Source organism: Rissa tridactyla, chromosome 5, assembly GCF_028500815.1.
Source record: "Rissa tridactyla isolate bRisTri1 chromosome 5, bRisTri1.patW.cur.20221130, whole genome shotgun sequence".
In the NCBI taxonomy this organism is placed as follows: domain Eukaryota; kingdom Metazoa; phylum Chordata; class Aves; order Charadriiformes; family Laridae; genus Rissa; species Rissa tridactyla.
In genome coordinates, this window is record NC_071470.1 from 49,474,955 (window position 1) to 49,499,583 (window position 24,629).

At 49.2% G+C, this 24,629-nt stretch overlaps 1 protein-coding gene across 6 annotated transcripts in view; it reads right to left on the minus strand.

Moving 5' to 3' along the window:
- The window catches only part of MFHAS1 (multifunctional ROCO family signaling regulator 1), a 35,393-nt gene extending 13,714 nt beyond the window's left edge, over positions 1-21,679 (minus strand). For 3 of the 6 annotated variants that reach the window (XM_054203308.1, XM_054203310.1, XM_054203309.1), the window contains exon 1: positions 18,362-21,679. In XM_054203308.1, the coding sequence (XP_054059283.1) occupies positions 18,362-21,557 (3,196 nt within the window). In that variant the 5' untranslated portion in view covers positions 21,558-21,679. The other 3 variants (XM_054203313.1, XM_054203314.1, XM_054203311.1) reach the window with 3 other exon arrangements.
- Between the last annotated feature and the right edge of the window lie 2,950 nt (positions 21,680-24,629).

A 24,629-nucleotide genomic window follows, 5' to 3' on the forward strand; every position in this document is an offset into this window, starting at 1 on the left:
TTCCCCAAACCACACAATTTGGTACTTCCTATCTCCATACTCACAAACCAGAATGGAGAGAGCAGTAGGAAGTCATCAAAACAGCTCCATCAAAATAACTCCAGGAGCACTCATAAAGGTTTGAGCCCTTCTGTCTCCTTCTGACAGTTTGAAATAAGCAGCTTGGAGAAATGAAGGATCGTTGACATCTAACTTATTCCTAAACCAGTGTGGGTAATTGATCCACCAGCAGAATGGCTACACGACGCATGCAACATCTCTCCTTCCACAACTCACGAAATACTGAGCGCAGAGAGCATTTATACCAGGTAGCACCGACATCTCAGCAAAAGGTGTCTCCTTGTCATGAGGAGAGAAGGCTGTGACTTTTGACGTCAACGCCCGCCCCCCCGGAAACACAGGGGAGTGGGGAGTAAACATGATGCCATTTCACCACTCTGTCCCACCAGAATCCACCTATTTCAAATAGTATTTCAGCATGAGTAGCCTCCCGTGTTCAGCTTCATCTCTACCTGTTCTGTTGGGCACTCCATCCTTCTTCTACCTGTGCAACGGGGAAGGTGGGAGCAAGCCACCTCTGCCCATGAGTGACCAGAGCAGACACTGGAGAAAGGAAGCGACCAAAGGGGACAAGCAAACAGCACAGCATAAAGGCTCTGCAAAATGGGAGGGGGCACTGGGAAAACCTTAAATACAAAACAAAGCATCCTCCAAATTGCTGAATATTTTGCTGCCCTTCTAATACCAAAAAGCTCCTCGAATTGGCAGGCTGCAACACAGCACTTTAAGACGACCGCAATACAAAGCCATGAAAAATTGATTTGCTTCATTAACATTTTAGGACCTTATTAGCTGGAACGAAATTGACTGTCAAGGCATTTTCAAGGCATTTTAAGGGAGAGCCATGGTATAATGAGCTCAGTGCGAATTATCTACATCCCAGAATAGAAACAGGCCTGTCACTGAGTAACCAAGCCCAGAATCTACCTTTTGGTTATTTTTAATTCCAGCCTTCAGCTGTATCTGCCAAGGCAAAGCACCAGCTGGAGAGAAAGCTGCAGCCATCCCTGACCTGTCTGCTCTCACCCAGAAACAGCAAGGTACGACTGCATGCAGAGCATCCACCCAAACGCTAGACACCACCAGCTGCAGCCAGTCCAAATGGCAACAATTCCCACCAGCCCTGAGCCCACCTTTCCAAACAGTAATTCCAAAGCTATTACAACGCCATCACAGAAGAAATACTGAGCCTTCTTTCATCCAGACAATTAGTGTGCTGCAGGTGCCACTAAAGGAAAAACAAAGAGTTTAAAAGAGCTCTCAAAGCCATTACTGTGATAAGCAAAGTTAACAGGCAGGATTCACCAAGGTCTGCAGGGAGTTGCCAGGACTAGTCAGCATCCTGCTAGCTCTGGATTTCTGTGTTTGGGTCACAACACGTTAACAGCTGGCACATGAAAAGCCAACCCCTGGAGGGGGTCTTACAAAACTCATTCCCGTGGACTTCCAGCCTTACACAAGCAGTGAGGCAAGGCCAAGTCTCAGCTTGCCCCTCTGCTAAATTTAGAGAATTAGGCAAGACTGAAAGACATTTTTCCTCACAATAGTTTGGCTACGACATTGCACCCAGAACTGGCTGATCGTTTTTCTGCCTGCTCCAACACAAGAACGAAGAAGTTTCTATGCATGCACTGCGAGGTGCAAAGAAAACCAAAGGAAGCGGTCCAGCACCTGACCTGAGCTGCAGAACTCCCTGCTGCAACACACTGTAGATTCAAGAAGCTCACGAGGGTTCACAAAGAGACCAGACCAGTGTCTTTAAACATTACTAAAGAGACAGATCCCTGTGCTGAGGACAGACAAAGGCTGAGAGAACACCTGGGACAAGGTGGCTTGCTTCTTCCCCACAAGATGTCCATGCATGCTGCAGCTGAAGGTAGGATCCTGGTTACGCAGTCCCTCTTCTGGAACAAGCTTTCAGTAAAGTCCAGCTGGGGAGCGAAAGACCTGCAGTTTCCCTTGTAGTAGCCTTTTACATTCTAACACAACAATCCTTTGTTTGTTTTTCTCCAATTTGCCTGCCCTTCACAAGCCAAGAAAAAAACCAAACCAAAACACACATGCAAGACGTGTGTGTACATGTGCTGCCCAACAGTTTTCCCTGAGATTAAATAAACTCCTTCCTGGGTAAAAGTAATTTGGCTCCATGAGTTGCTGTTGCCCTAGGGCCATTCCAAGGCTTCAGTGCATTCAGCAAACTAGAGGGAGCTGTATTTTCAAACCTGTGTGGTAAGTATTCTCTTCCAGATCATTTAAGGTGAGATGCGTGTGCAATACTCCTCTGTAAAGCTATTTGGGTCACTCTAAAACCCTCCCTGTTCAGCAGGACAACCACAGAGCCCACTTAACCAAAGGAACAAATTATTTTTTCCCCCCTCTTCATCATCAACTGGTATAAGGAGCAAAGTCTAACCACTGCTAAGTCCCACTCAGGCTCAAATGTTAAATTAAGTAAGTGTTTTAACTGTTAATTGAACCAACTTGAACTGATCCCTATTTTAATCTATTAACATGACTTTCTACTGAAGCCACTTTACTGTGGAATTTGACCTATGCATGCACATCACAAAATTTATTCTAGGCTTGTGCTTAATTGGAGCAAAATGCCTCCTCGGTGCTTTTCCTACAAAGCTACCTGCTTCCTGCTAGTTAATAACTAACACCACACTACATGCTGACCACAGGTATGGCTTTAGCTGAGTAGGAACCTGCAAGATCACAGAAATTTCCTTAATTACAAGGGCATCAGATCTAACTTGCTTCTCTGCATATATTTTTTCCCTTTACTGAAGCTTCATGACTACATCCTTAGGTCAAGCGTTCCTTCCTTGTGAGTCAGAGTGTGATGTAGATTTGTGTGAAGTTATGTGGCTGAAATCAGAGGAGCAGAGCACTGAGACCAGTGGCCAACTCTCCTCTTGGTCTCACAGGTAAGGCTGGCGTTTTCTATAAAAGCATTGCTGGTGCACATGGCTGTGACCAAGCAGCACTCCACAGAGCTCAGAGCCTGAGTTTCCCCAATGTCAACAGAGGTGGAGTACTGTTTCAAATCTTCTCCATTCGCTTGGTTTAAAGTATTTTTGTTATTACCAAAATTGCCATCTTTGAAGCCTCACTGAGCTGCTGGCTTTGCATTGTTCAACAGTCAAGAACAAAGCTCTGTCTGTCCTTTTACTATTAATAGCTTTACAAAATTTTTTTCTAACTTGTCCCCTTTTTCAGAGGGGATGAGAACCAATCTTTTATATATTTTTTTTGTGGTGATTCCTCAGCATTTCCAATCACTTACCCATTCTTCTCTGAACCCTCTCATTCCCTAATATCCAAACAGGTGACAACTAATGGCTGTAAATCAAAGTAATGACTAGCTTTTGCTTACAAACACCTTTCCCCCCTGGCAAAGTGCTTATTTATGGACTTAAGATTATAGATTGTTTAACTACCTCTGCTGAAACCAATTCTTACTACTTTTTATTTTGCCACTGCAACACTTTCCAAAATGGTAAGTCATGCGAGTTCAGAAACAATAGCTTTGCTACTTAACTCCTGCAGAGTTCATTGCCTGCTAAATGCCATCTGGTCTGGGGTTCTCAGTGCCCAAAAATAAACTGCAGCATCCGTCTTCTCTGTTTAAAAATCGCTTCTAAGGCAGTCATGTTCGCTACTGAAACAGGAAGGAGCCCTGAGGGCTGTAAAGAACTCATCAGCCTCCCAGGAAGGCAGCAGCATTGCCAGGAGAACATTTCACTCCTCCGTCACCTCCTCTACCCCTCTGCACCTTCCCAGGAGCTGCCTGCTCCACCATGGGAGCTCTGGGACAGAGCTGAGCTCCTTCCTGGCCCCCTAACTATTTGTGCTGCAAACCTGTTTTACTTCCTGGTTTTCTCCAGGCAGCCTTCCACCAAAGGGATGACTCTCAGGTAGGTACTCACCAGTGTCATTGTAACACAGCACTGGCCCCCTCTCCTTCAGATGTTTCACCAACCCACCTGAACTGCAAGCTGGCTGGCTCTCCTCTGCCCAGCACCGATCCCCTCAGAGGGATCTGCCTTGGGAGGACGCAACCTTAAAACTTCCCAGGCATTTACTTGTACTGATCAAAGAGGAGAGACTCAGGGAGATCTTAAGCATATGGTCAAGAAACTCCAAGAACGAGGACTATTGGTACTGGAAATGCAGGAATCAGCAGGATGCTTGCTCTGAAATGCCATTCAGTGCTGGAGTTCAGGCCCCAACCAGGCTTTCTCTGAGGGGAGATGAAGCAGATGTGGCAGCTCAAGAGATGGCTTCTGCCAGGAAAGTGGGCAAAACGCTAGCATACAGGAGAAGACGGCACATTTCAGAGCTACTCAGAGATCGCACGTTATTTCAGACAGTGCACTTTCCACAATACAATGGTACAACAACAACCAAAGAAATAAGGTCAATCACACACAAACTCACACAGAAGGCCATTACAAGAGAAGCAAAGAGCATCCCTTCCTCTGCTGCGCTTTGTCCAGGATTGCAGTTTGTTCTGAGATGCAGGAGGCCCTGGAGGACCACCAGAGTTTTGAGTATAGAGAGTTTAAAGGGGGAGCATGAGCCAGACTGGACTGGAAAGAGCCTTTCCTTCGCTCCACCACCACTGAAAGTTTGCTCTGCGAGGGAAAAATTCAGACAAAGCACAGACATACTGGCTACTCCTATTTGCACACGTAAGGATTCTGCATGCTTCGTGCTAGTGGAAATCCGTCCCACAGCTCTCAACTTCACCAGCAGCTGCCTGGGAACCAGAGGCACTTGTGTCCCTTCCCCGTGATCTGGTTCCCTCCCACCCCCCTCGTCTTCCTGCATTTTTCTTAAACACACAAGCCAAGAGAACAGTTCTCCAAGCAAGGCAAAGCTTTATTAAAAATGACTTCTGATTAGAAAGGAGTTTTAAATCCTTTTGTAATGATGACCGGATTATCCAAATCATGCTACATTATGCAACTGGGGATAAAGCAGAACAGAGCAAGTGGCAAAAATGCCATCTCTAGCACAGCCACAACTTTGAGCAGCTCTCAAGCTCAATATTCACCTGCAAGGCTCAGATGGGGCTGGGCACACGTAGTATATCCCAGATAAGAAGAATCAGGCACGAGGCTTGCATGACGCAGCAGCTATAGAGCAGAGGCTGTTTTGCAACATGGCTTTCAACCAGAAGTGCTGATTCAGGGGAATACTGCTGTTAAATGCTTCAGGAAACACAAGCAAGAGTGACAAGCCTCTGACCTGGAGCCTGGCCATGGGTGTGCCATAAACCATGACAGCTTGTCATGCCAGACCGGCAATGAACTAGAGGTCAGGCAAGAACTGCACTCAAGCTGCCCAACCTCCCTTACAAGGGCCACACTGCCACCATCCACCCTGCCATTCAGGAGCAGGAGCAGCCACCCAGCAAGTGAACGGCCACGCTGCTCAGCTTCGCCTGGCCCAAGACACTCAGCCATGCTTGCAACTGCCAGCTTTTAACGGGAAGTGCATTTTTTTTTTTAGCACCTGCAAAGTGCCATGCCAGAAATCCAAGTCACAGATGTAATGTGACTCCCCAAATCATCAAGCATCCCCTCTCATCACACCCTCTTCAGCCCAATGGTTTGATTTTTTTTTTTTTGATTTTTTTTTAAATGAGATCCCTGTGTGAATCACTAACTTGAGCATGGTCTTGCCTTGTTTGGCAACATTTTCGTAACGCTGTTTTTAGCTTCACTGCAGGCACTCAAAACACGTATGTATGTACATAACGTGTTAGGCTCTCTTTTGCTGTAGAAGAAAGATGTGATTTATTTCAAAGAAGGACAATGAACAAGTTAAAAATAACAGGCAGCTTCAAAAGCTTCATGGTAGCTTTCTGTTACAAATGAAGACAGAGAAAGGTACTTCCCCCCCCCGCCGCCCTGATTCCAAAGGAAGGTTCCCAACTTCTCTTTATCCAAAGAAGTCTTTACTTTGGCTGAGCCTTTGACGCACAAATAAACTGCTTGAGAGAAGACACGCACAAGACTCAACTCTTGATCATTTATTTCAGCATCTTACCCTAGGAAAGCTCCAAGCTGACCACAGCAGCCGCTTGCTGAGCTGAATTATTTGCCCACACAAGCATTGGTTAAGACCTTGCCAAAATCCAGTAATGATGATCACCACAGAATCTGTGGACTCCCACTGGGCACACGCATGTTCCTCTAAGAAATTACAAACTTCTCACTTACTAAAGTTGTCATGAAAATGTCACCAAGGCTAGATCACAGGCTTCTGCTTCACCAGCGCGAGCAAGACTCCCTGCACAAAAAACCCAACAGTACAGGTTCAGGTACACAGATCTGACTGGACCTGTTAGCAAGGACAAAGCACACGGGAGCTTCAATCCCCACATAGGCTTTTAGCACTGCCACAGAGCTGGGCAAAAGTACCTGCAGCTGACTGAGTTCCAGAGTGAGGCCCGCATCACCTCCATTTTCACACACTGAATGTTTCTGCATAACTGTCCACCAGAAGCTTGGGAAAAAAAAAAGTAAGAAATAAATTCTTGCTCAGCAGATCTGTGGGATATTGTAGCCAGCGAGCCATGGTATCTCTTCCCAATGTCCCAGTTGTCTGCCTTCACTCCCATCTCAATGTGAAAGAAGGCGTGGGATGTTCGGAAACAAGTCAGAAGTCAGCTGAAGCTAGCAGTCAGCTATATTAAAATACAAGCTCAAAGCTCCACAGATCCAGCTTTAACAAAGAAGAATCTGACTTGGAAAAAAAATAACACCCAACAGTAAAATTCAAAAGCTTGAATTATATATTCCTGACACCAAGAGCTCAAGGTGCTCAGCAGGCCATGATTCCAGCAGTGCATTTTCAAGCCTGGGATGGCTCAGTCCTGGCCCATAACAGGGTACAGTGAAAGGAATTCTGTGTATTAAAGAGACCTGTGAAGCTAGAGGCATGACTGGTTCCTGCACAAACTCCCACTGCACATGCAGTTGTCTCCCTGCTTTGGTGACAGTGACACACCATCTTCCCTATGCCTCTTCTGAGAATTCATAGATGGAGAGTGTGGAGGGGGTGCTAAAATTTATCACCACTGCCACTCACTACACCTCCAAGCCGCTGAAAGAGTTAACTGCTCTCCAAGCAAAGGGCTTATTGCTACCTTTTTTAAACAGAGCGCTGAGCCCCAGAGCAAGGTGGGGAGGGCCAGAGACCCTCTGTCGAGCGGACAGGGCTCGAGAGAGCTGAACAGGACTGCCAAGGGGCCCTGACGCTGCGCTGGCACGAGCCCAGCGTGAGCAGGCTGCCCTTAGAGCCCTGAAGCTGCAGCACGGCCACGTTACTTCACAGAAACAAATGTTGTCTTTTGTACTGTAGCCATCGCTTAGTGCCCAACCAAAATAGATTTAAGCTGTTCCATAGTAAAAATAACAGCAACCACGAAATGTTATGTCAGATCACAGGAAGGGGAAGCTCTTTTTTGATAGACTTCCTAAGTTTAGCAGCTTTGATAAACCAGAGTCATTTGGACATAAGAATTTTCCACATGCAGTGCGTGCATCATTATCTGAAATAAGAGCATCAAAATCTCACTCAGACAAAGAAAGAGCCTGTTCAAAAGGAAGATTTAGAGAAATGCACAGGGAGCTGAAAACTCATCTGGTTACACAACGTGTGTAAGTAGGCCTGGTGCTTGCTGCAGACTCCCTGGTTTGGAAACCTGCCACCAAGCACATTTGACCCCATCCAGCAGTTCTGCCTGTAAAATACAGCCGTGCACAGCAAGGAGGGAAGAAGCCCTATGCAGGCCAGCAGAGGAAACACAGACAAAACCCTCTGCCCCTCCTTGCAACAGCACAGACTTATCAACAGGGTAAGTCTGTGCCTCTCCCCCGTGCCTGGGATGCCTCTGCAGCGTGGAGAGAAAGGTTCGCCTGCTTGCTCCTCTCTGGACACAGCATGCTGGCTTCCTGAAGATACAGCCCAGATGAGGCTTCCCCAGGAAAGCCAACCCATCCAAATGGTCTCCAAACTACGTGGAGATTACTTTGAGCCAGTACTGATCATCCCAGCTCTCACTGCTTGCTCCTGGACAGGCTGCCCAGCAATGCGGTGGTGCAAGATGGAGTTACTCAAAAGGGGTAACGGTGGGACGGAGGCTGGCTGGCTCAGAGCCCACATTAAGGCAGCGGAGGCCAAGCCAGCAGCTGTACCCTCAACCCACAGTGCTCTTTAAAACCAGTTTGAGCCCAGGAACAGCTTGCCACCACTGAGTCAAAGTTTGGTACCACACAACTGTTGGCTCAGTCTGACACCAGTTTGTCTGGATTTACAATTCCCCGTGCCCTTGGGCAGCTCCTGGGCAAGTCTGCAATTTGCAAGACACCTTCCATGCTACAGATCTCCCAACCGTGCTGAGCAGCTCAGCTGCCTCCTTACCATCTCTTCTGCTCCAGCTCCTGTGGGTCTCATCATGACTAAATCCCCCTGCTAAGGAAGGTCATTGCTCCTGTGAGCCACTCCTCACTTCACAGATAGAGAATAGGATGAGGCATTACAAAAGGAAGGGGACATCTCACTTTCATAGCTGCCTCACGTCCCCTTTGCTCACAGACAGACAAGGCCCCAGCTGCTCAGCCCTTTTTTGAGGAAAACACAAATGAATTGTGCAAAAATACATTGAGACATTCCCGATCACACATTGCAATAAATACAGCTGCATCTCGCTCCCTGTTGAGGATGTAATCCTGAAAAGTGCAAATGTTAGCAGTTTGACAATTATGCTCTTCTTCCCCATAATGTAGTAGAGGAGAACATGTGTACAGACTAGCGAGTCATACATAGTATAAATACAGAGGGAGAGTGGAAAGATACAAATGCAAATATCAGGATGGTCAGCATGAGATGACCGCTTTTCAGAATGGATCACTATCCCCAGCCATTACCCCATTTTTGGGTCCTTCATTCTTGATTGATCTTGATTAATCTGAGAATTTTAATAAGAGTGATGAAAACTATCCAAACACAGGCAACAGGAATACTTACAGTAAAAGACTGATGTCAGGCAGCCAGTCTCAGACAGAGGTCCCCGCCTCTCCATCCTCCACACCGTACATTCTTTGCCTGTGATTTCGGCTCTGCGCATTGCTAAGTCCTTGCTTTCTAACATTACCTGTTCAGAGAAAAATTGCTTGCCATCCATACCCAACTGCTTCATCTAAGGAGGTGGCCACACTGAGTGAAGAAAGGTATTAAATGGTCAGCAACAGAGCTCCACAGCAACAGCTAGAGATGCAGCAGTATGCTGCTGCACCATGCAGCACTCTCGGTCTGTGCTGCAGGACAATTTTGCAGTTCTGTTACGTCCACCACAACGTTTCAGAGGCCACACAATAGAGATGCATGTTTCTTCTGCTGCAGGAAGCTCACCCTCTGCTTGTTGACTATATAGCAAGGGGCCTTACTCAATGGGAGGACACTTGTTTTGGGGTAGGTTTGGGACAAATCAACCTCTTTAGCAGTCCTCTGCTGCCAGCCTTGCATTGATACAAAGGCACAAAGTGTGCTGCAAGTGTCTCTTGAAGTCAAGCAAGATCCAGTCACTGTGTTCACCTTTAATATTTTTCCACTGCGTGGTTTCACATGGCAGAAACAGCAGCCAGACACTTGTGAAGCAAATTAGGTCGAGCACCTCTGTCCCAAGCCAACCCCTGCAGATTTGGGTGCTGTAGAAACCATGGCCTATTCATTTTTTAGGAAGCTAATCAACAACCCTACCCTGCTACAGGGCAGGTACTATCCCTTATCACAGGCCACTGCTCACTGTGTTGCTGGAGAGGAAAACACCTGCTAAAAATGCAAAGAACATGCTCCAAGACAAATTCAACACACAGAGTTGGAAAGTTACGACACACAGATCATTTGAGAGACAAGTCTTGAGCAAAGTGTGCCACAATCTTACACTCTGTTAGGACAAAAACCTACAAAATTAATTTTATCATCAATCACAGACTGAGGTCCACGAATCCCTATCCTACTATTGTTGTACCTTTATTTGTTTCCTTCCTGTTACACCGTTAACAGGGGGAGCCTGAAAACTCTACAGAAAGCGATGGGTATCAGGTGAAGGAGCAGGGATGTCTCCCAAAATGGTCTGGCCAGTTTGGGTTCCCTCTCATGTAACACAAAAAAAAAAAATGCTTATCTAAACTCGATGCTTGGATGCATCCACCTTAAAACCGGGTAAAGGGGAAGATACCCTGATATCACTTTCATAAAGGGCCTTACAGAGATGAACTTAGCCAAGCTTGTGAAACCTCACTAACAAAAACCCAGCAGAAGGCTCCCATCATTTCATCAGCACAATTCAATGTAACCTAGATCAAGAACAATACAGCTCCTTCACGGAGTATTCAAGCATCACCTCCAAGTCAGCATGTGGCAGAACTGGGCAGGTCTGAACAGGATTTGAGATGCAGTTTTGTTTTGCTCTGAAGGTTACTTGCCTCCACAGTTCAGTTTGGCCTGATCCTCACAAAGTGCTAAGCCTAATGGACTTCCCCACAGAAGTGCCTAGCTCACCTCAAAGCTGTTGTCTGGTTCATGCAGACCTTGCCATGCTGAACTGTCAATTCAAAATTAATGTTATCTTGTAAAGTCTGTAGGTCCTAGGCCAGTTTCACACCCATTCACAGGAGTCCAACCTAGTCACTGCTAAAACCATGAAGTAGGTGTACTCATTATACCTTTGGGAGAAGCACAGAGCTCCTGAGAATGACCACTGGGAAAAAAACAAATCTGAAATTAAGGTTTTGCTTTAAACCACAACCAACTCCAGCAGGCAGGCACTCCAGCAGTCACAGCTCCGTTCGAACACAGCCTCCATCCACTGGCCACAGGCAAGTCACCCTTAACCATGGAGCCTGCATCAGTCCTAAACTACACTGCCACTGACCACATTGGCAACCCGATCAGCACATTCAGGACAAAGCTTTAGCCAGGAAAATACCACAAGTACAATATGACTTCATTCTCCAGCAGCCTGCTGGGGCAGAGCCATAAGCCCTCAAAGATGGTCCAACTGAACTCCCCAAATAAAACTTCTCCCAAACGCAGCCAGCCAGTTGTTTCACAGGTCTTGAATCCCCCAACTCCAGTTTCTTACATCTGGTTCCCAACAAAAACTGCTAGAGGACAAATCTCTCCCAGCTGCTCCACTGGAACAAGGGCTGCATCCACACAGGTGATCTTCCCATTACAGGCTGTAAAGTGCATCCACTCAACAGCTTCTAAAAATGACAATGCCTCCTCATCTTCTGTATGAGACACAGCTCCTTCACACTGTGGTCACCAGAATCCCATCAGCTCTTCTGCTGTAGAGGCAAGGAGATCACCGTATAGCAGACCAAGGAGGCAGGCTGAGGCTCCTACAACCCAGCTGGATTGCTTTCTCAGACCTGGATATGTTCTTAGCTAGCCAGAAGCACCAACACATTTTGTTTGCAGTAGCAAGAGTCTGATTGTTATAACTGACACAGACTTCAAGGACTCCCTCCCCATTCCTTGTCCCTACAAGGTGCTTCCTTCAATAGTACATCTTTAAATTGGCATCCCACAAGCTCACCTGAGAAGAGGTGACCTTATTTGGCACCAGCCAGCCTGCTTACTCTCACAGTTGCCCACATCTGTATAGCAAGCGCAACTACCACAAGCAAGGAAAGGAGAGGGAGATAAAAGGAAGTAACTGATTGTCTTGTATTCACCCCCCAAACCACAGTTTTCTTTACTTATCTGCAGAGGTTATTATTCCTCTACTCAGGGCAGAAGGGGGAAAAAAAAAAAAAAAGTAAAAAAAAAATAATTGTACTCTGATGACTTTCAAGAATTCAAATCTGACACAGAACTTTTCATTAAATACATTTCCTCCCTTCTCCCCTGGCAAATTGTTTTCAAGAGCCAAACAACTACCCTGCACTATTATTAGCAAATCACTAATTGGAGAGCATGCTAGGCTACCACAATTACCTGCTTAATAATGCAAATGCAACAAGACGCCACAGCATACAGAATTACCTAATAGATGCACTCATATGTTGCTTTTAAACTGATAACTTGTTTTTCAGAGCTCTATCCCAATGTCAAGTAACATGTTCTCAACATTACCAAAAAGCAACAAAGATTCAGCACTGTCGGTGATTTCCAGCCATCCTCTCCTGAGATGCAAAAGGAGTAGGACCTTGCAATGTATCTGCATGTGGATCATGCACATGATACATCTCAACCAAACTTACATGGAAAAACTTTCCACATGTGTTTTTAGAAAGAGGCACCACACCACCAGAAATGCGTGCACACAGCAGGAAGCAAAGGACATTTCATGACATCTGTGTTCACAGAGTGCTGAAGCAGAGCACAAATCAGTCCTCATGTAACCAATTGACTCTGGAGAGGGGAAATCCTACATTAACATTTCATCTCACCCCCACAGCCAGCAGCTTTTAAATAGTTATCATGCAATGAAACAAAGAATCATTTGATACTGAGCGTCTCTTTTACAGGTCATCTCCTGCAAAGACAAATTTCAGTGACTGTAAAAATAAAAAGCACAAACAACAACAACAAAAAAAAGTAATGCATTAAAGGCCAAGAACTCTGCTTTGCTTCACTAACCAAACCAAAAAGATCCACTCAACCAAATCCAGTGTTTCCCTGGTTCAGTGATGGCAGCTCAAAGTCCAGAGACGATTCCCATGAGGAATGGGGCAGAGCAAGACAAGCTATTATGGAACAAACCCAGAGTTTTCTTGTACCAAGCTGACATACCAGGAAACCTTTCATTTAGCAGAAACGTGTAGGAACTTTTTGCATAAGGAAGAGTATTCCTTCAAATAGTGTTAAATATGTATGTTACCATCCTAATTTCAAGTAATTTCAGTAAGTTCCATATTAGGAGCCTTAAGAAAAAAACTGCTGAACACACAAAGCAATGCATGCAGCAATACAAGGTCACCAGACACTGCAGGCAGCAGGACAGCTTTAAGAAGGCAATTCAAAGCCTCTGCCTCTCTTCTGGCATCCATGGTTGAGTTTGTTCCTCCCATTCCTATTTAACCCTGAACCAGGCCATCAGGCACAAGCCCAGCTCTGTGCTGGCTACTCCAGTTCTCCCCAAGGACTGGTTCCCACACCTACACCCCACTAGGCACAGTTCCACGGCAGCCATCCATGCTACACACCACACTCTTCCTCTGGCAATTCCTCTGCCTCCTCCAAGACCATGAAATGTTTGTTGTCTCTTTCCTGAATGTGTTAAATTAGAAGATGCCCTACCACAGCCACCAACCAAGAGGACCTCAAATGCTCACCATGCTTAACATGAAGGAAATCTCTAAGAATCCCTGGTGGTAAATAGACCGTGTTTCTACACCATTATGTACAGACAGTCACACCACTCAAGGTTGTCGCTTCAGCATCACAGAAATCAGCTCTTCTTGGTAAGCTCAATAATCGGTGCTAGAGCTTCCCCAGGTTCAGCAACTGATCTGTTCTCTTCTCCTCCTGAATCACAAGGCCTCATTCATCTTTCTCCTACCACCCAGATCATCCACGTCCAGTGCTCCCACTGTGCTCAGGTCTTGCCCTACTGTCTCTGATTATGCCACAGTACTCTGCTGAAGCCACAACCTTCAAGATAACGTGACAACAGCCCCAAACAGCTGCAGCATCTACTTTGAAAGTCAGGCAAAAAAGACTCCACCCTCAAACAGGGAAAATAAAAGGCTGCCAAATGCCAGCATCAGGCTGTGTAACAAGCAGGTGTTGCTCTACTGCAATTGTCTGTGAAAAACCACAACTGCTTACAATTTAATTACAAAGAACAATTAGATATCTGACATCAGCCTTTCATAGAGAGGCAGCTCAGATTTTGGAGCAACTTCTGAGCCCTTCTGACAAAACCAGTCTCGCCTGCTCTCTCCTCAGCTTGCATGGGACTTGACATCATGACACACCATGGGATCTTCCACCTCTCCATCTCCTGACTCCATCCCAGCCACCAAGGGAGCGCGTGCTTGCTTTTGACTCCAACGGATGGTGAGCATGGTTCACTTCCAATCACATGAATAAGGTGGCCTAGAATTAGCTCTGCCCTGGCCATGACACAGAGTCTCACAGGTAAGTTACACTATGATACCTCCATCTGTACCCCTGAAGATGACTGGCATGTAATCCTTGCTTCTACTCACCTTTGATGTGGGAGACGGGCAGAGTAGAGGCTCATGATCTCCTCCCTGTTCCGACACCTTAGGAAGGGGGCAGCAAGGCAGGCAGGAGATGCACACTTCCTCTCCACAGGACACCTCTTGCCAGTCCTCCAGCATCTCTCAAAGCTCCTCAATGGCTTTGCAGCATCCTTTTGGAGAGGGGCTGCTAGGCTCACACACAGTATTACCCATGGCTTTTTGTCTGTTGTTACATTTTTAATCTGTGAAAACCCAGAATACCTTGTCTTGCTCGTGACACCATTTTGCCTGTTTTTTGCCATGGACAAAGTCCCTGGCTTTCTTATGTCTGTGTTCACACAGGTAACTTCACAAGCAGGAATAAAGGAAAACCACTGGTCAAACTCACCCCTCCCCCACCACCACTCCAAACATCAAAAGGATCACACATCAGACATCAGGACACTTTGTGCACACTACAGTGTGGAAGAGCCCAGGGTGGCCCAGACCCTGCCGAGCAGAGGGCAAGAGGAGACAGCAGCAGAGAAGTCAGCAGGTGCACTTGAAAGCAAGCTTAGAAAATCCAGTCACATTTGTCCAAACAAAGCACATGTGTCTACTATCAGACAGACAGCAAATGACCTCCAATCCACCAATTTTAAGTCACTTAATAGCTTATGGGACACGAACAACCTAAAAGTCCTTCAGTCTAGGGGCTAAAAGAATATCACATACAAAAATTGCAGCATTTCACAATGCCTGTGACAACCCAACTGAGGTCTCATTGTCTTGGAGCAGTGGACTATTCTTCTTGGTCACTCCAAGCAGGGGTATACCTTTCTTAGCTTGGCAGGGCTTATCAGCCAAGTGGATGACTGCAGCCTCAAAGCACACAGATTCCAGCTCAGATGCCAATTCAATTACTATTTCACCCAGCCACAAAACTCTTTCAAACATGAAAACTTCCTTAAAAGGAACCCATCAAGGCATTTCTGTATCACTTATTTTCACTGTTTGTTTGCAATAAACCCTCAGAAGACTGAATCCAGAATCCCAATTCTTATTAACCAATTCTATGCACACTAGCTTGTTCTTAGAAATTTTCTGTGTGTATTATCAATGGAAGTTATAGAGGGTGCACGCGCAGGACAGAGGGAAGAAGAGGAAAAGCAAGGATTAATCCTCAACTCATGAACAACCAAGTCCCCTCTTTGAAGGGGATTCCAATGAAAATTTTGGATGAACAAAGAATGCACCACCAGTTTCATGAATGACGACACAGATTGCGCAACCAGACACACAGCCAGACCGCGCTTCCATTTTTGAGCACAAATTTGGCAATGTCTCTACAGAAATATTTCCCTTATTAAGGTCAACAGGCTGCAAAGCAGTTCTTCAGTGCAGTCCTAAAAAAGACCACAGCCCTATTTAAGAATTAACTGCATTGTAATTGCCAGGGATTTCCGCTGGAAGAGCTTGGAAAGAAATAGACATCTCCCTTGCTATGCATTTGCGTAACATTAGACCCATCTCTTTCCTATACCCTATTAAAAATTACACCAGCCACGATTCACTTGCATGAGAGCAAGCTTGGCAGCACGACTTTAAACACACACACCTCCTAACCAACAAAATCGGGGGGGGGGGGGGGGAAGGCTTCAGCTTCATGATTGCCATTTAGGGGCTCCTAAAAAATCCTTTGTTCACAGGGCAGATACACAGCAAAGAATATTTTAGATTAAGTGCAGAAATACAGGTCTCTCCAAGCCAAATGGTGGTTCACATTTTTCATACAAATGAGATCATAGCTGGGCCAGATTTAAGCATCATCCAAGAAGACAAGCAGGTTTCTCGATTAATTGCAGCCTTTAATCACTCTTCAGCACTTCCACAGATCAGCCCTGCCTTTGAAACACATTCATCTTCTCAACGTGTTCTTCCCCTAGTTAGACCTGCATAGTATTTGTGTTAAGACAGTCACCCCCTGCCCCAGGGCAGGGCCACTTGGGATGGCAAGTCCTGTGCTCCTGACAGCAAGGCCTGGCTTCTCCTCTGGAGAGCTTTGGAAATGCTGCAACTCCCATTTCCACATGCAGCATCACCCAGGTGGCGTTTGGAGGCCTGGTATGTGAGCCCCTGCTCATCCCATGCCCAACGATGCACTGGTTACCTGCATCTCCCCTTCCCAGCACACCCACCCTGGCTCCCAAGAGAGAGCAATCCTTTCCTACCTCTGAGGTAGGAATACATGGCATATATGGCAAACATACATGGCACAGCCAAATCCTAAAGGAAAAGGCCCTTCGATTTCAGTGCCCCTCTTATGCTTCCAGACCTGCTCTGACTGTCACTGGTCAGCAAAGATGCCAACTGTTTGCAGACAGCCCGGCTCCTCTTCACGTTTCACTTTTAAAGCATCATCTACTCAGCAGGGAAAAAAAGAATCAGCCACAAAACATTCACAAACAAAAAAAAAAGAGAAAAAAGAAGAAATGCATCTGCAGATCTGAATTATTCACAAGCCAAACCTTCGATAGCCACCCATGACACCTGCAAACGTAGTTTGCTATCTTGGCTGATTTTGGGGAGGTTTGTTTTTTTTTTATGTTGGTTTTGGTTTGGTTTGTTGTTATTTTTTAGGGGTTTTCTGTGTTTTAGTCCTAGGGTTTTTTTAGAAAGCAGATCACATTGCCCCAGGCACCATGTCAGCAGCAAGACACAGCCTGCAGATACCGCTCAGCAACTCACACAGCGTGGGTTCACACCCCCCCAGTCCAACGGCTCTTACATAAGGCAGCACAGTTAGAGGGAGATGCGGTTGACGGAGACAGGACGCAGGCTGAGGAGCAAACAGCATCTCCTTATTTTCAAGGTCCAGAAAAAAAAACCACAAAACAACAAAAAACCAAAACAGCCCCCCAAAACACACATTCTTCACAACTGCCTACAAACCAATTCAGCACCAGTGCTTGCTTTAACTCAAATCATACTCCAGTTCCCACACAATTTCAGGCTACCTGTAAAAAAAAAAGAATGTTCCAACATACTTCCAACGTGGGTAGGTGTGTGTGTTGGGGTGTGTGTGTGTGTAAAAAAATACACATTTTTAGAGCGCTGCTTGCAGTACAGACTGTTTTGATTTCATGAAGATTTACACACAAAAGCACCTTTCCCATTGCCCCCGCAAGCCCCAGAGCAAATCCAGCAGAGGAGGGAAGACACAGGTTAGGAGGCAGTACAGATGCTGCTGGAAAACACCACCAACAAAATCACGACTTTAAGAAACGACAGCTTTAAAAAGCACCGCAACTAGTCACGTTCCAGAGGAGAGATATGCTTTTTTTGTTAGATGAAGGGGGTGAGAAGAAGGAAAATAATTGCTCTCAAGAATAGCTCCAAAAGGCTCAGTCTGGGAATCACTTCTAGGTGAGACACTTAAACAAAGAAGATGGAGTATCCCTCTCTCTCTTCAGGGAGGAATGCTTTCTGCTAGAGACAGGGCTCAGATGCGAGAAAGTGTTTGTTATACAGGGCTACGGAGACCAACCCACCCATTGTCTACCAGCAGGAGCTTTCCTGCATTCAGAAAGGCTGCAACACAGGCCAGGTTTTGGCAGTAGAGGGTTGAAGGGGGAGACGGGGGCCACCTGCAGTCTTTTAGGCATCTCTATCCATGTTTACAAATAACCCCAAGGAAGGGGGAGCTGCAGGGCAAAGGGAATGAGGAAAAAATCCGCAGTGCCATTCAAAGGAATGAAAACAAGGAGAAGGATAGGTCAGGGCCTTTTCAACAATGTCACCGCCAATGCTCGGGGCCAAAATCCAAAACATAGAAAGAAATGGCACGGACAAAGTGGGATATAACACCCCCCTCATCTCAGAATAGGGTTATTTTAAGCCTGTCTCCTTGGAGCTACCCTAATATTTTCTCTCATGACTCAAGTCACCAGGGAAGGGAGTTAGAGCAGAGGAGAAGAAAAAAAGAAAGAAAGAAAAGAGACAGAGCTAAGACTAACACCATAAGAGTCCCTTCCAGAAGGGGCAAAGCCCCAGAAGAGGAGGAAAGCTGGGCTGTGCCTTACCTGGAAAAGTGTGGGGGTTGGGTGACCCTCTTTTAAGGCACTTTGAACAGAGGACGTGCACAGTGTAGTACAGGCCCGGCCATTCCTGGAGCAGGACATTCAGTTCTTCCACTAAAGGGGTAATAGCTTGCCAAGCTGTCCAGATATTTGGTAGGGACGCATGACTAGCGATAGACAGAGTATCTGGCTGCAGAGCTCCCCTGGCAGGCCGGTAACTCACCACCACGGGCACCTTTCCCCGGTAGGCATAGATCTGGTATTTGCCATCTGACCGCTGAACCACGTGGCTGTTAATCTGGACGCTGTAGCGTGCAAACAAGCCGGGTGGGAAAATGAATGGAAAGCTATATTCAATCTGCAGCTGCTCGACCACAAAGGACTGTCCGCTCAGACTGGCGCCGTTGATCCACGCCTCTGCATGGGGCACCTCGTTTTTCACGTAGCAGGGAAACTTGTACCAAGCAGCCGCCCCATTTAGGGGCTTGCATTTGGGTTTGTTGACACAGTAACAGAGGCCCATTTTCTCCAGCAGCTCCAGGATGAGCTGCAGATCCTCCCTGCTCTGGATGTGGGGCTTAAGGAGGAGACGGATAACGTGGGCAGGGAGGAGGCCGTGCAGCAAGAACCCCTCCACGTAATGATGGAGCTGAGTGGCTCTCAGTTCGTCAATGTGGGTGTCGCTGAGCAGTTTCTGGAGCAGCACAGTGGCATCCCGCTGGCAGAAGACATTGAGGATGTCAATGAGCCGCGGCAGGTTGTGGAACACGTACTCCCGCAAGGTGAGGTGCTCCTCGAAGTAGAGCAGCTTTCCACTCTCGTGCAGGTAGGACAGGGCGCTCTGGAGCCGATCCTCCGTCAGGCCTGCCTGCAAGCCCAACCGGGCAGAGTCCCACCAGCTAAGCCACAGCTGTTGAGCCTGTGGCTGGAAGTGCAGCTCCTCCAGCACTTGCCAGGATTTGGGCAACACTCGATGCAGGTTTGGGAAGATATCCCGGTGCTCAGCCACTGAGAGGAGCTTGTCCCGCAGGCGACGCACCTGGCAACGGTCCCGGCAGCTGAAAGGCAGCACTGGAGAGAGGATCTGTGGGCGGTGGTTGAGAAGGTACTGAAACTGGGCTTTCTTTCGCCGCAAGTTCTTGTCTGAGACCCCATAAAAGGCAGCATGCGGGCTGGAGCAGCGCAGGTCAAAGTCCTGTCCCAGTGCCTCGTCCACCTGCTGGACCAAGCTCTGGAGTCCCTCAGCATCCCTCTTCTCCTGCTGAGCGATCTGGTGATGGATGTCCAGGCACTTCTCTTCCAACTCCCGCTCCGCACAGAGGTCAGCGTGGGTTCCCACCATACACACCACAGCATGGGGCACCTTGGAACCAAGCCAGTGCAAGAAATAGCCCACAGAGGGGTAGAAGTGCTGAGGGACATAGGCACTCAAATTCACCACCAGCACATACAGGGCTCCAGGAGAGAGGAAGAAAGACTGGATCACATCATAGCTCGGGTCCCCCGCCAACTCGTACACAATGAATGTCAGGCCCCTCTCTGCATCCGCTGTCCAGTCCATCACCTCAATGCCCTTGCTGCCTCCTGACAGTCCTGGTGGTACTTGGGAGGCATCCGATGGCAGCGATGGTGCAGGGCATGGTGTTTCCCCTGTCACTCGGTGAGAGGGCACGTGAGAAGGGATGTCCTGCTGCTCAACAGGGAGATGTTCCAGCTGCTGCGTGGCAGGTACCCACACTGAGGAAGCATCCTGAGGCTCCAGGAAGGGACAACATCCAACTGGCACTCTCCCAATGTCCTGCTGCTTCCCAGGGCACCCTCTGGGCTGGGTGCTCCCTGCTTCCAGATTTCCCATGTTCTCCCTCTGCCCATCCTCCTCCATGAGACATCGTCTCAGCAGGGTCTTTCCTGCATCCTTTAGGCCCATGAGGACAAGCTTGAGGCGGGGTTTGAGGGCAGGCTGGGAGTGGGCCAGCTCGTGCTGGTAAGCTGCAATGTAAGGGATGCCTTTCATGCACACCTCATAGGGGGGCTGGATGAGGGGGTTGTCTTTGATCTTCCACAGGGTGACGCGGGAGAGCTGCCCGAAGCCCTCAGGCAGGATGGCAATCTGGTTGCCTTGCAGGACCAGCTCCTCCAGGCTGTGGAGGAGCACGATGGAGTCAGGCAGGTAGCGGATGTGGTTGTTGTCCAGCCAAAGGGCGCGGAGCTGGCGGAGCTGACAGAGGCGAGGGGGCAGCAGGGTGAGCTGGTTGCGACTCAGGTAGAGCTCCTCCAGGCTGGGCAGTGCCAAGATGGCAGTGGGGAACTCCCCCAGTAGATTGGAGGAGAGGTTCAGCATCTTGAGCCGCTGCAGGCTGCCAAAGCCAGCAGGCAGAGCCCGTAGCCGGTTGCCGTCCAGCATGAGGCTCTCCAGGGCACTCAGCTGGCAGAGGCCCTCGGGCAGGGCCGCCAGCCCAGTGCCGCTCAGCCAGAGGATCTTGAGGCGGTGGAGGGCGGCGATGCCCTCGGGCAGGGCCCCGAGGTGGCGGTTGCCTGAGCAGTCGAGCTCCTCCAGAGCGGCCAGCTCCAGCAGCGGGGCGGGGAAGGAGGGCAGCAGGTTGTGGTCGACGTCGAGGGCGCGGAGGTGCCGCAGGTGGCCCAGGCCCTCGGGCAGGCGGCGCAGGCGGTTAAAGCTGAGGTCCAGCTCCTCCAGGCGGCCCAGCTCGGCCAGGCGGGGGGGCAGGCCCGGGCCCTCGGCGCCCAGCTCGTTGTGGCTGAGGCTGAGCTTGCGCAGGCCCCGCAGCCCCGCCAGCGCCCCGCCGTCCCCCAGGCCCCGCAGCCGGTTGTGGCTGAGGTCGAGTTCGGCCAGGCGGCTCAGGTGGCGCAGGGCGGCGGCGGGCAGGCGGCCCAGACGGTTGCGCCGCAGGCTGAGGACCCGCAGCCCGCTCAGGGCGGCGCCCACCTCCTCGGGCAGCTCCTCCAGCCCCCGCCCGCTCAGGTTCAGCGCCTCCAGCTCCCCCAGGGCCGCCGCCGCCACCGCCGCCGGGGGCGAGCAGCGAGACGCGGCGGCGGTGGGGGGCGGCGGCGGCCCCCCCGGCGGCCCGGCGTCCGGCTCCGGCTCGGACTCGGGCTCGCCGGGGCCGCCCCGCAGCTTCCGTGCGCGCAGGGCGGCGTCGCGCCACAGCCGCACCGCCTTCGGGGGCTCCGTCTGCGCCATGGCCGGGGGAGCGGGCCCCCGCCCCGCCCGACCCTACCTGCCGCCGCTGCTGCTCGCCATGGGCGCGGCCGCGATGCGCGTCGCCGCCGCCGTCGCCGCCGCAGCGGGCTCGGGGCTCCCCGCGGCTCAGCGCCGGCACTGCCAAGCGCGCCGCACCGCCCCGCGCACGTAACCGCCGCCGCCCCGCCGGGGGCGGGGACGCGGGCACGGCCCGCCCCGGCCTGTCGGGAAACCCCCGCCCGCCGGGCACCGGGAGCTCCTCCCGGGGTGGAAGGGTCGCTGCCGCCGGCCCTGAGCTTCCCAGCCTGCGGGGCTGCCCCTTGCAGCGTCAGCCCCCGGTGCGGGGGGGGCGGTGGTGCCGGCAGCGATAGCGGCGCCGGGGCGTTCCCGGGACCACGGTGTGTCAGAGCAGCCGCCGCCCCCGGGTCGCACCCTGCCCCCGGGCTGTCTGCGAGGTTTGCGAGCCGCTGGGCTCACGGGGCACAGCTCACCCCGTGGGGGAACAGCAAAAGCTCTTTGTACTGCGGATCTCCGCGTCGTTTCTGCAGCAGGCAAAGACTGGTTTTTCATCCAGCCCTGCAAGAAACTGAGATTACGTGCGAAATTACGTGCGTTTCCGTGCTGGAGGGTGCGAAACCCGGTGACCCTCTGGTTAGTCAGAGCAACTCTGCCACCTTCCTGCCGCGCTTTGTTTCCTTTGCTGCATACATCTGGCCAGATCCTCAACACTGCCTTCTTCAGGATCCTCAGCCGAGCTTTGCTCCTAGGGCTCAGAGAAACGTGCCTGGGAATTTACAGTGCTGCTACATGGTGGGGAAACAGGGACTTTTTATAGTGGGACCGCGATGCAGCCTGATAGAGGCTGCGGACACCCAGATCTCCCGAGTTGTGTGACTCTACCCTTAAAAATGCTAGCGATGCACTGTGGCCAAAGGTTTGGAGGTTTTAAAATGTTACCGTTTTTGTACAGTACTGACTACTCCAGCCTGCTTTGGGGGCCTGAGAACAGTTGCTTCCTCCCACCTTCTCATATTGTAACAGCTACCGTTAAAGCACATGCTGTAAGCTGTTACTTCAGAGCCACGAAGAGAAAGAAAAGCATTTGAAATGAAAAGTGGGCCTTGGGACAACGAGTTTCACAGCCTTTATTCTCTTCTTTATTGTGGAGAGCCCCCACAAGAATGTTGCGTTCTCTTTTGGATGGCCCTGCAAATCTAACCACATTCACGCTTGGAGAGAACTGACCCGGTGCAGAGTTATAGTCACCACACTAAATTACTAAACTGACTAATTACTAAAACTACAGATCGCAAAGGCTCAGTTTCGGTTCCCATCTTTCCCATCAGTAACAGACAAGCAGGGGCAAAATCACCTTTTGAGGCCCTCTGAGTCCTAACAAACCTTGACCAGATTTCTGCTAAATGCTTTTCTGAGCATGAGGTCACCCCTGGTTAGGCAAAAAATTGCAGCATTATCTGGGAAAGCCAAACAAAGGATGCGAAAGACAGGGAGGAAACCGCACAGGCCTGAGAGAAAGCATGGCTGTGTGAAGGTAAGAACCAGCTCCAAGCAGGGTTCAGGAGTTGCCCAAAGCCAGTGGAGGCAGCCCTGGGGGCTGGGACCATGGTTTGGCTCCGGAGACATCACTCAGGCTCAGGGTGAACAGGTATGCAGGGATGCTCACGATCTGGAAGGCTCTGCTGGGAGGGACTAAACCTGAGGATAAAGCTATTCCCATCCTTCCTGCTTGGCTGGTGTCAGATCCTGACCCTGGGAAACAGAGGTACTTCATGGACACTTCCTAAATTGTGCCCATCTAGAGCTATTTTCCAGGCTTGTCCTCCTTTATTTTCAGAGCATCCCTGCATTGGGTCAGTACATCTTTTATTTGGGCTAACCCAGTTTTTGTATCTTTGCTTTTCCTGAAGATCACTGGGGAAGTAGCCCTTCTCTGCGTGCTGGAAGGAGCACTCTCCTTCCCCGCTTCAAAAGTAGCACATTCAATTCCTCCTGGGGAACAGTAATCCTCTTCTCCTACCTCCTTGCCCAATTGCTTGTAATACCAGGTCAATGGTTTCATTTCCAACTGTTTACATGCAAAGCCACTCAGCCTGCTGTTATCAAAATCAGTTTTTGAAGCAAGAAGACATTCCTAGAAAGAAAAGATCTCTGCAGGGAAAATTGACTCTGGCATCAAATTTGCCACTAATTTTCTTCCTCCCTGTGCCTTGTGCAGTTAAAGACAGAGAAAGCAGCATTGTTATTGGGGGCTACCCAAGCCAAGGCAGGCTCCTGATAGTTCTATGATCTGCAGCAAGTGTAACCTGAAAAGCTGCCACTCTGCACTATCCTCTTGCTTCCCACGGGAAAACTGGACAAACCCCTCCACCTGTGACGCTTCAAGCAGCTGCTTGACTCAGCCAGCTGAAAAATACCAGGGAGAGAAGGGTTTATCTTCATTTGCTTGCTACTAGAGGTCCTGGCCTGTGTTAAACACATGTTTCTGACAGCATGCAAGGACAGCCAGGGAGGAGCTGGCCAAAACAGGGGAAGTTTTGACTGTCAAAACCCCTATCACAAAATATGCAAAGCAGCAGGAGCTGAATGCCTCCCCAAGGTAATGAAGAGCAGGAGGAAAGTCATGCAGCAGTAGTCAAACTCTGGTGAGCTCCTGTATGTGGTGAATGAAGCTAAGCCGGAAAAAACACGAACAGCATGCTGGCACAAAGATGTGCCCAGTGCTGCTCGGAGGTTGTACAAGGAGGAAAGCTCTGGTGCTTTCCCACGAACCTTACTTTTTATCCTGCACGGATGCACAAATCTGTGAATAACTTCAAACAGCCAGGGATGGTGTCTTTTGGCTTCTTCAATACATTCATCACGGTTAAAGCTGCCAGTTGTGAGCGAGATACTTTCTGGGGAAAGGGAAGATTTTGTTTCTCAAAAAATGTAGCTTTTGCTACAGATCTAGATGATACCTTGTCTTCCCATCTGCTTACGCAGAGGAGAAATGTTTCTCCAGACAAGACTTCCTCACTTCCTCCTGATTTACTTGTCAGCATACTACAAGTC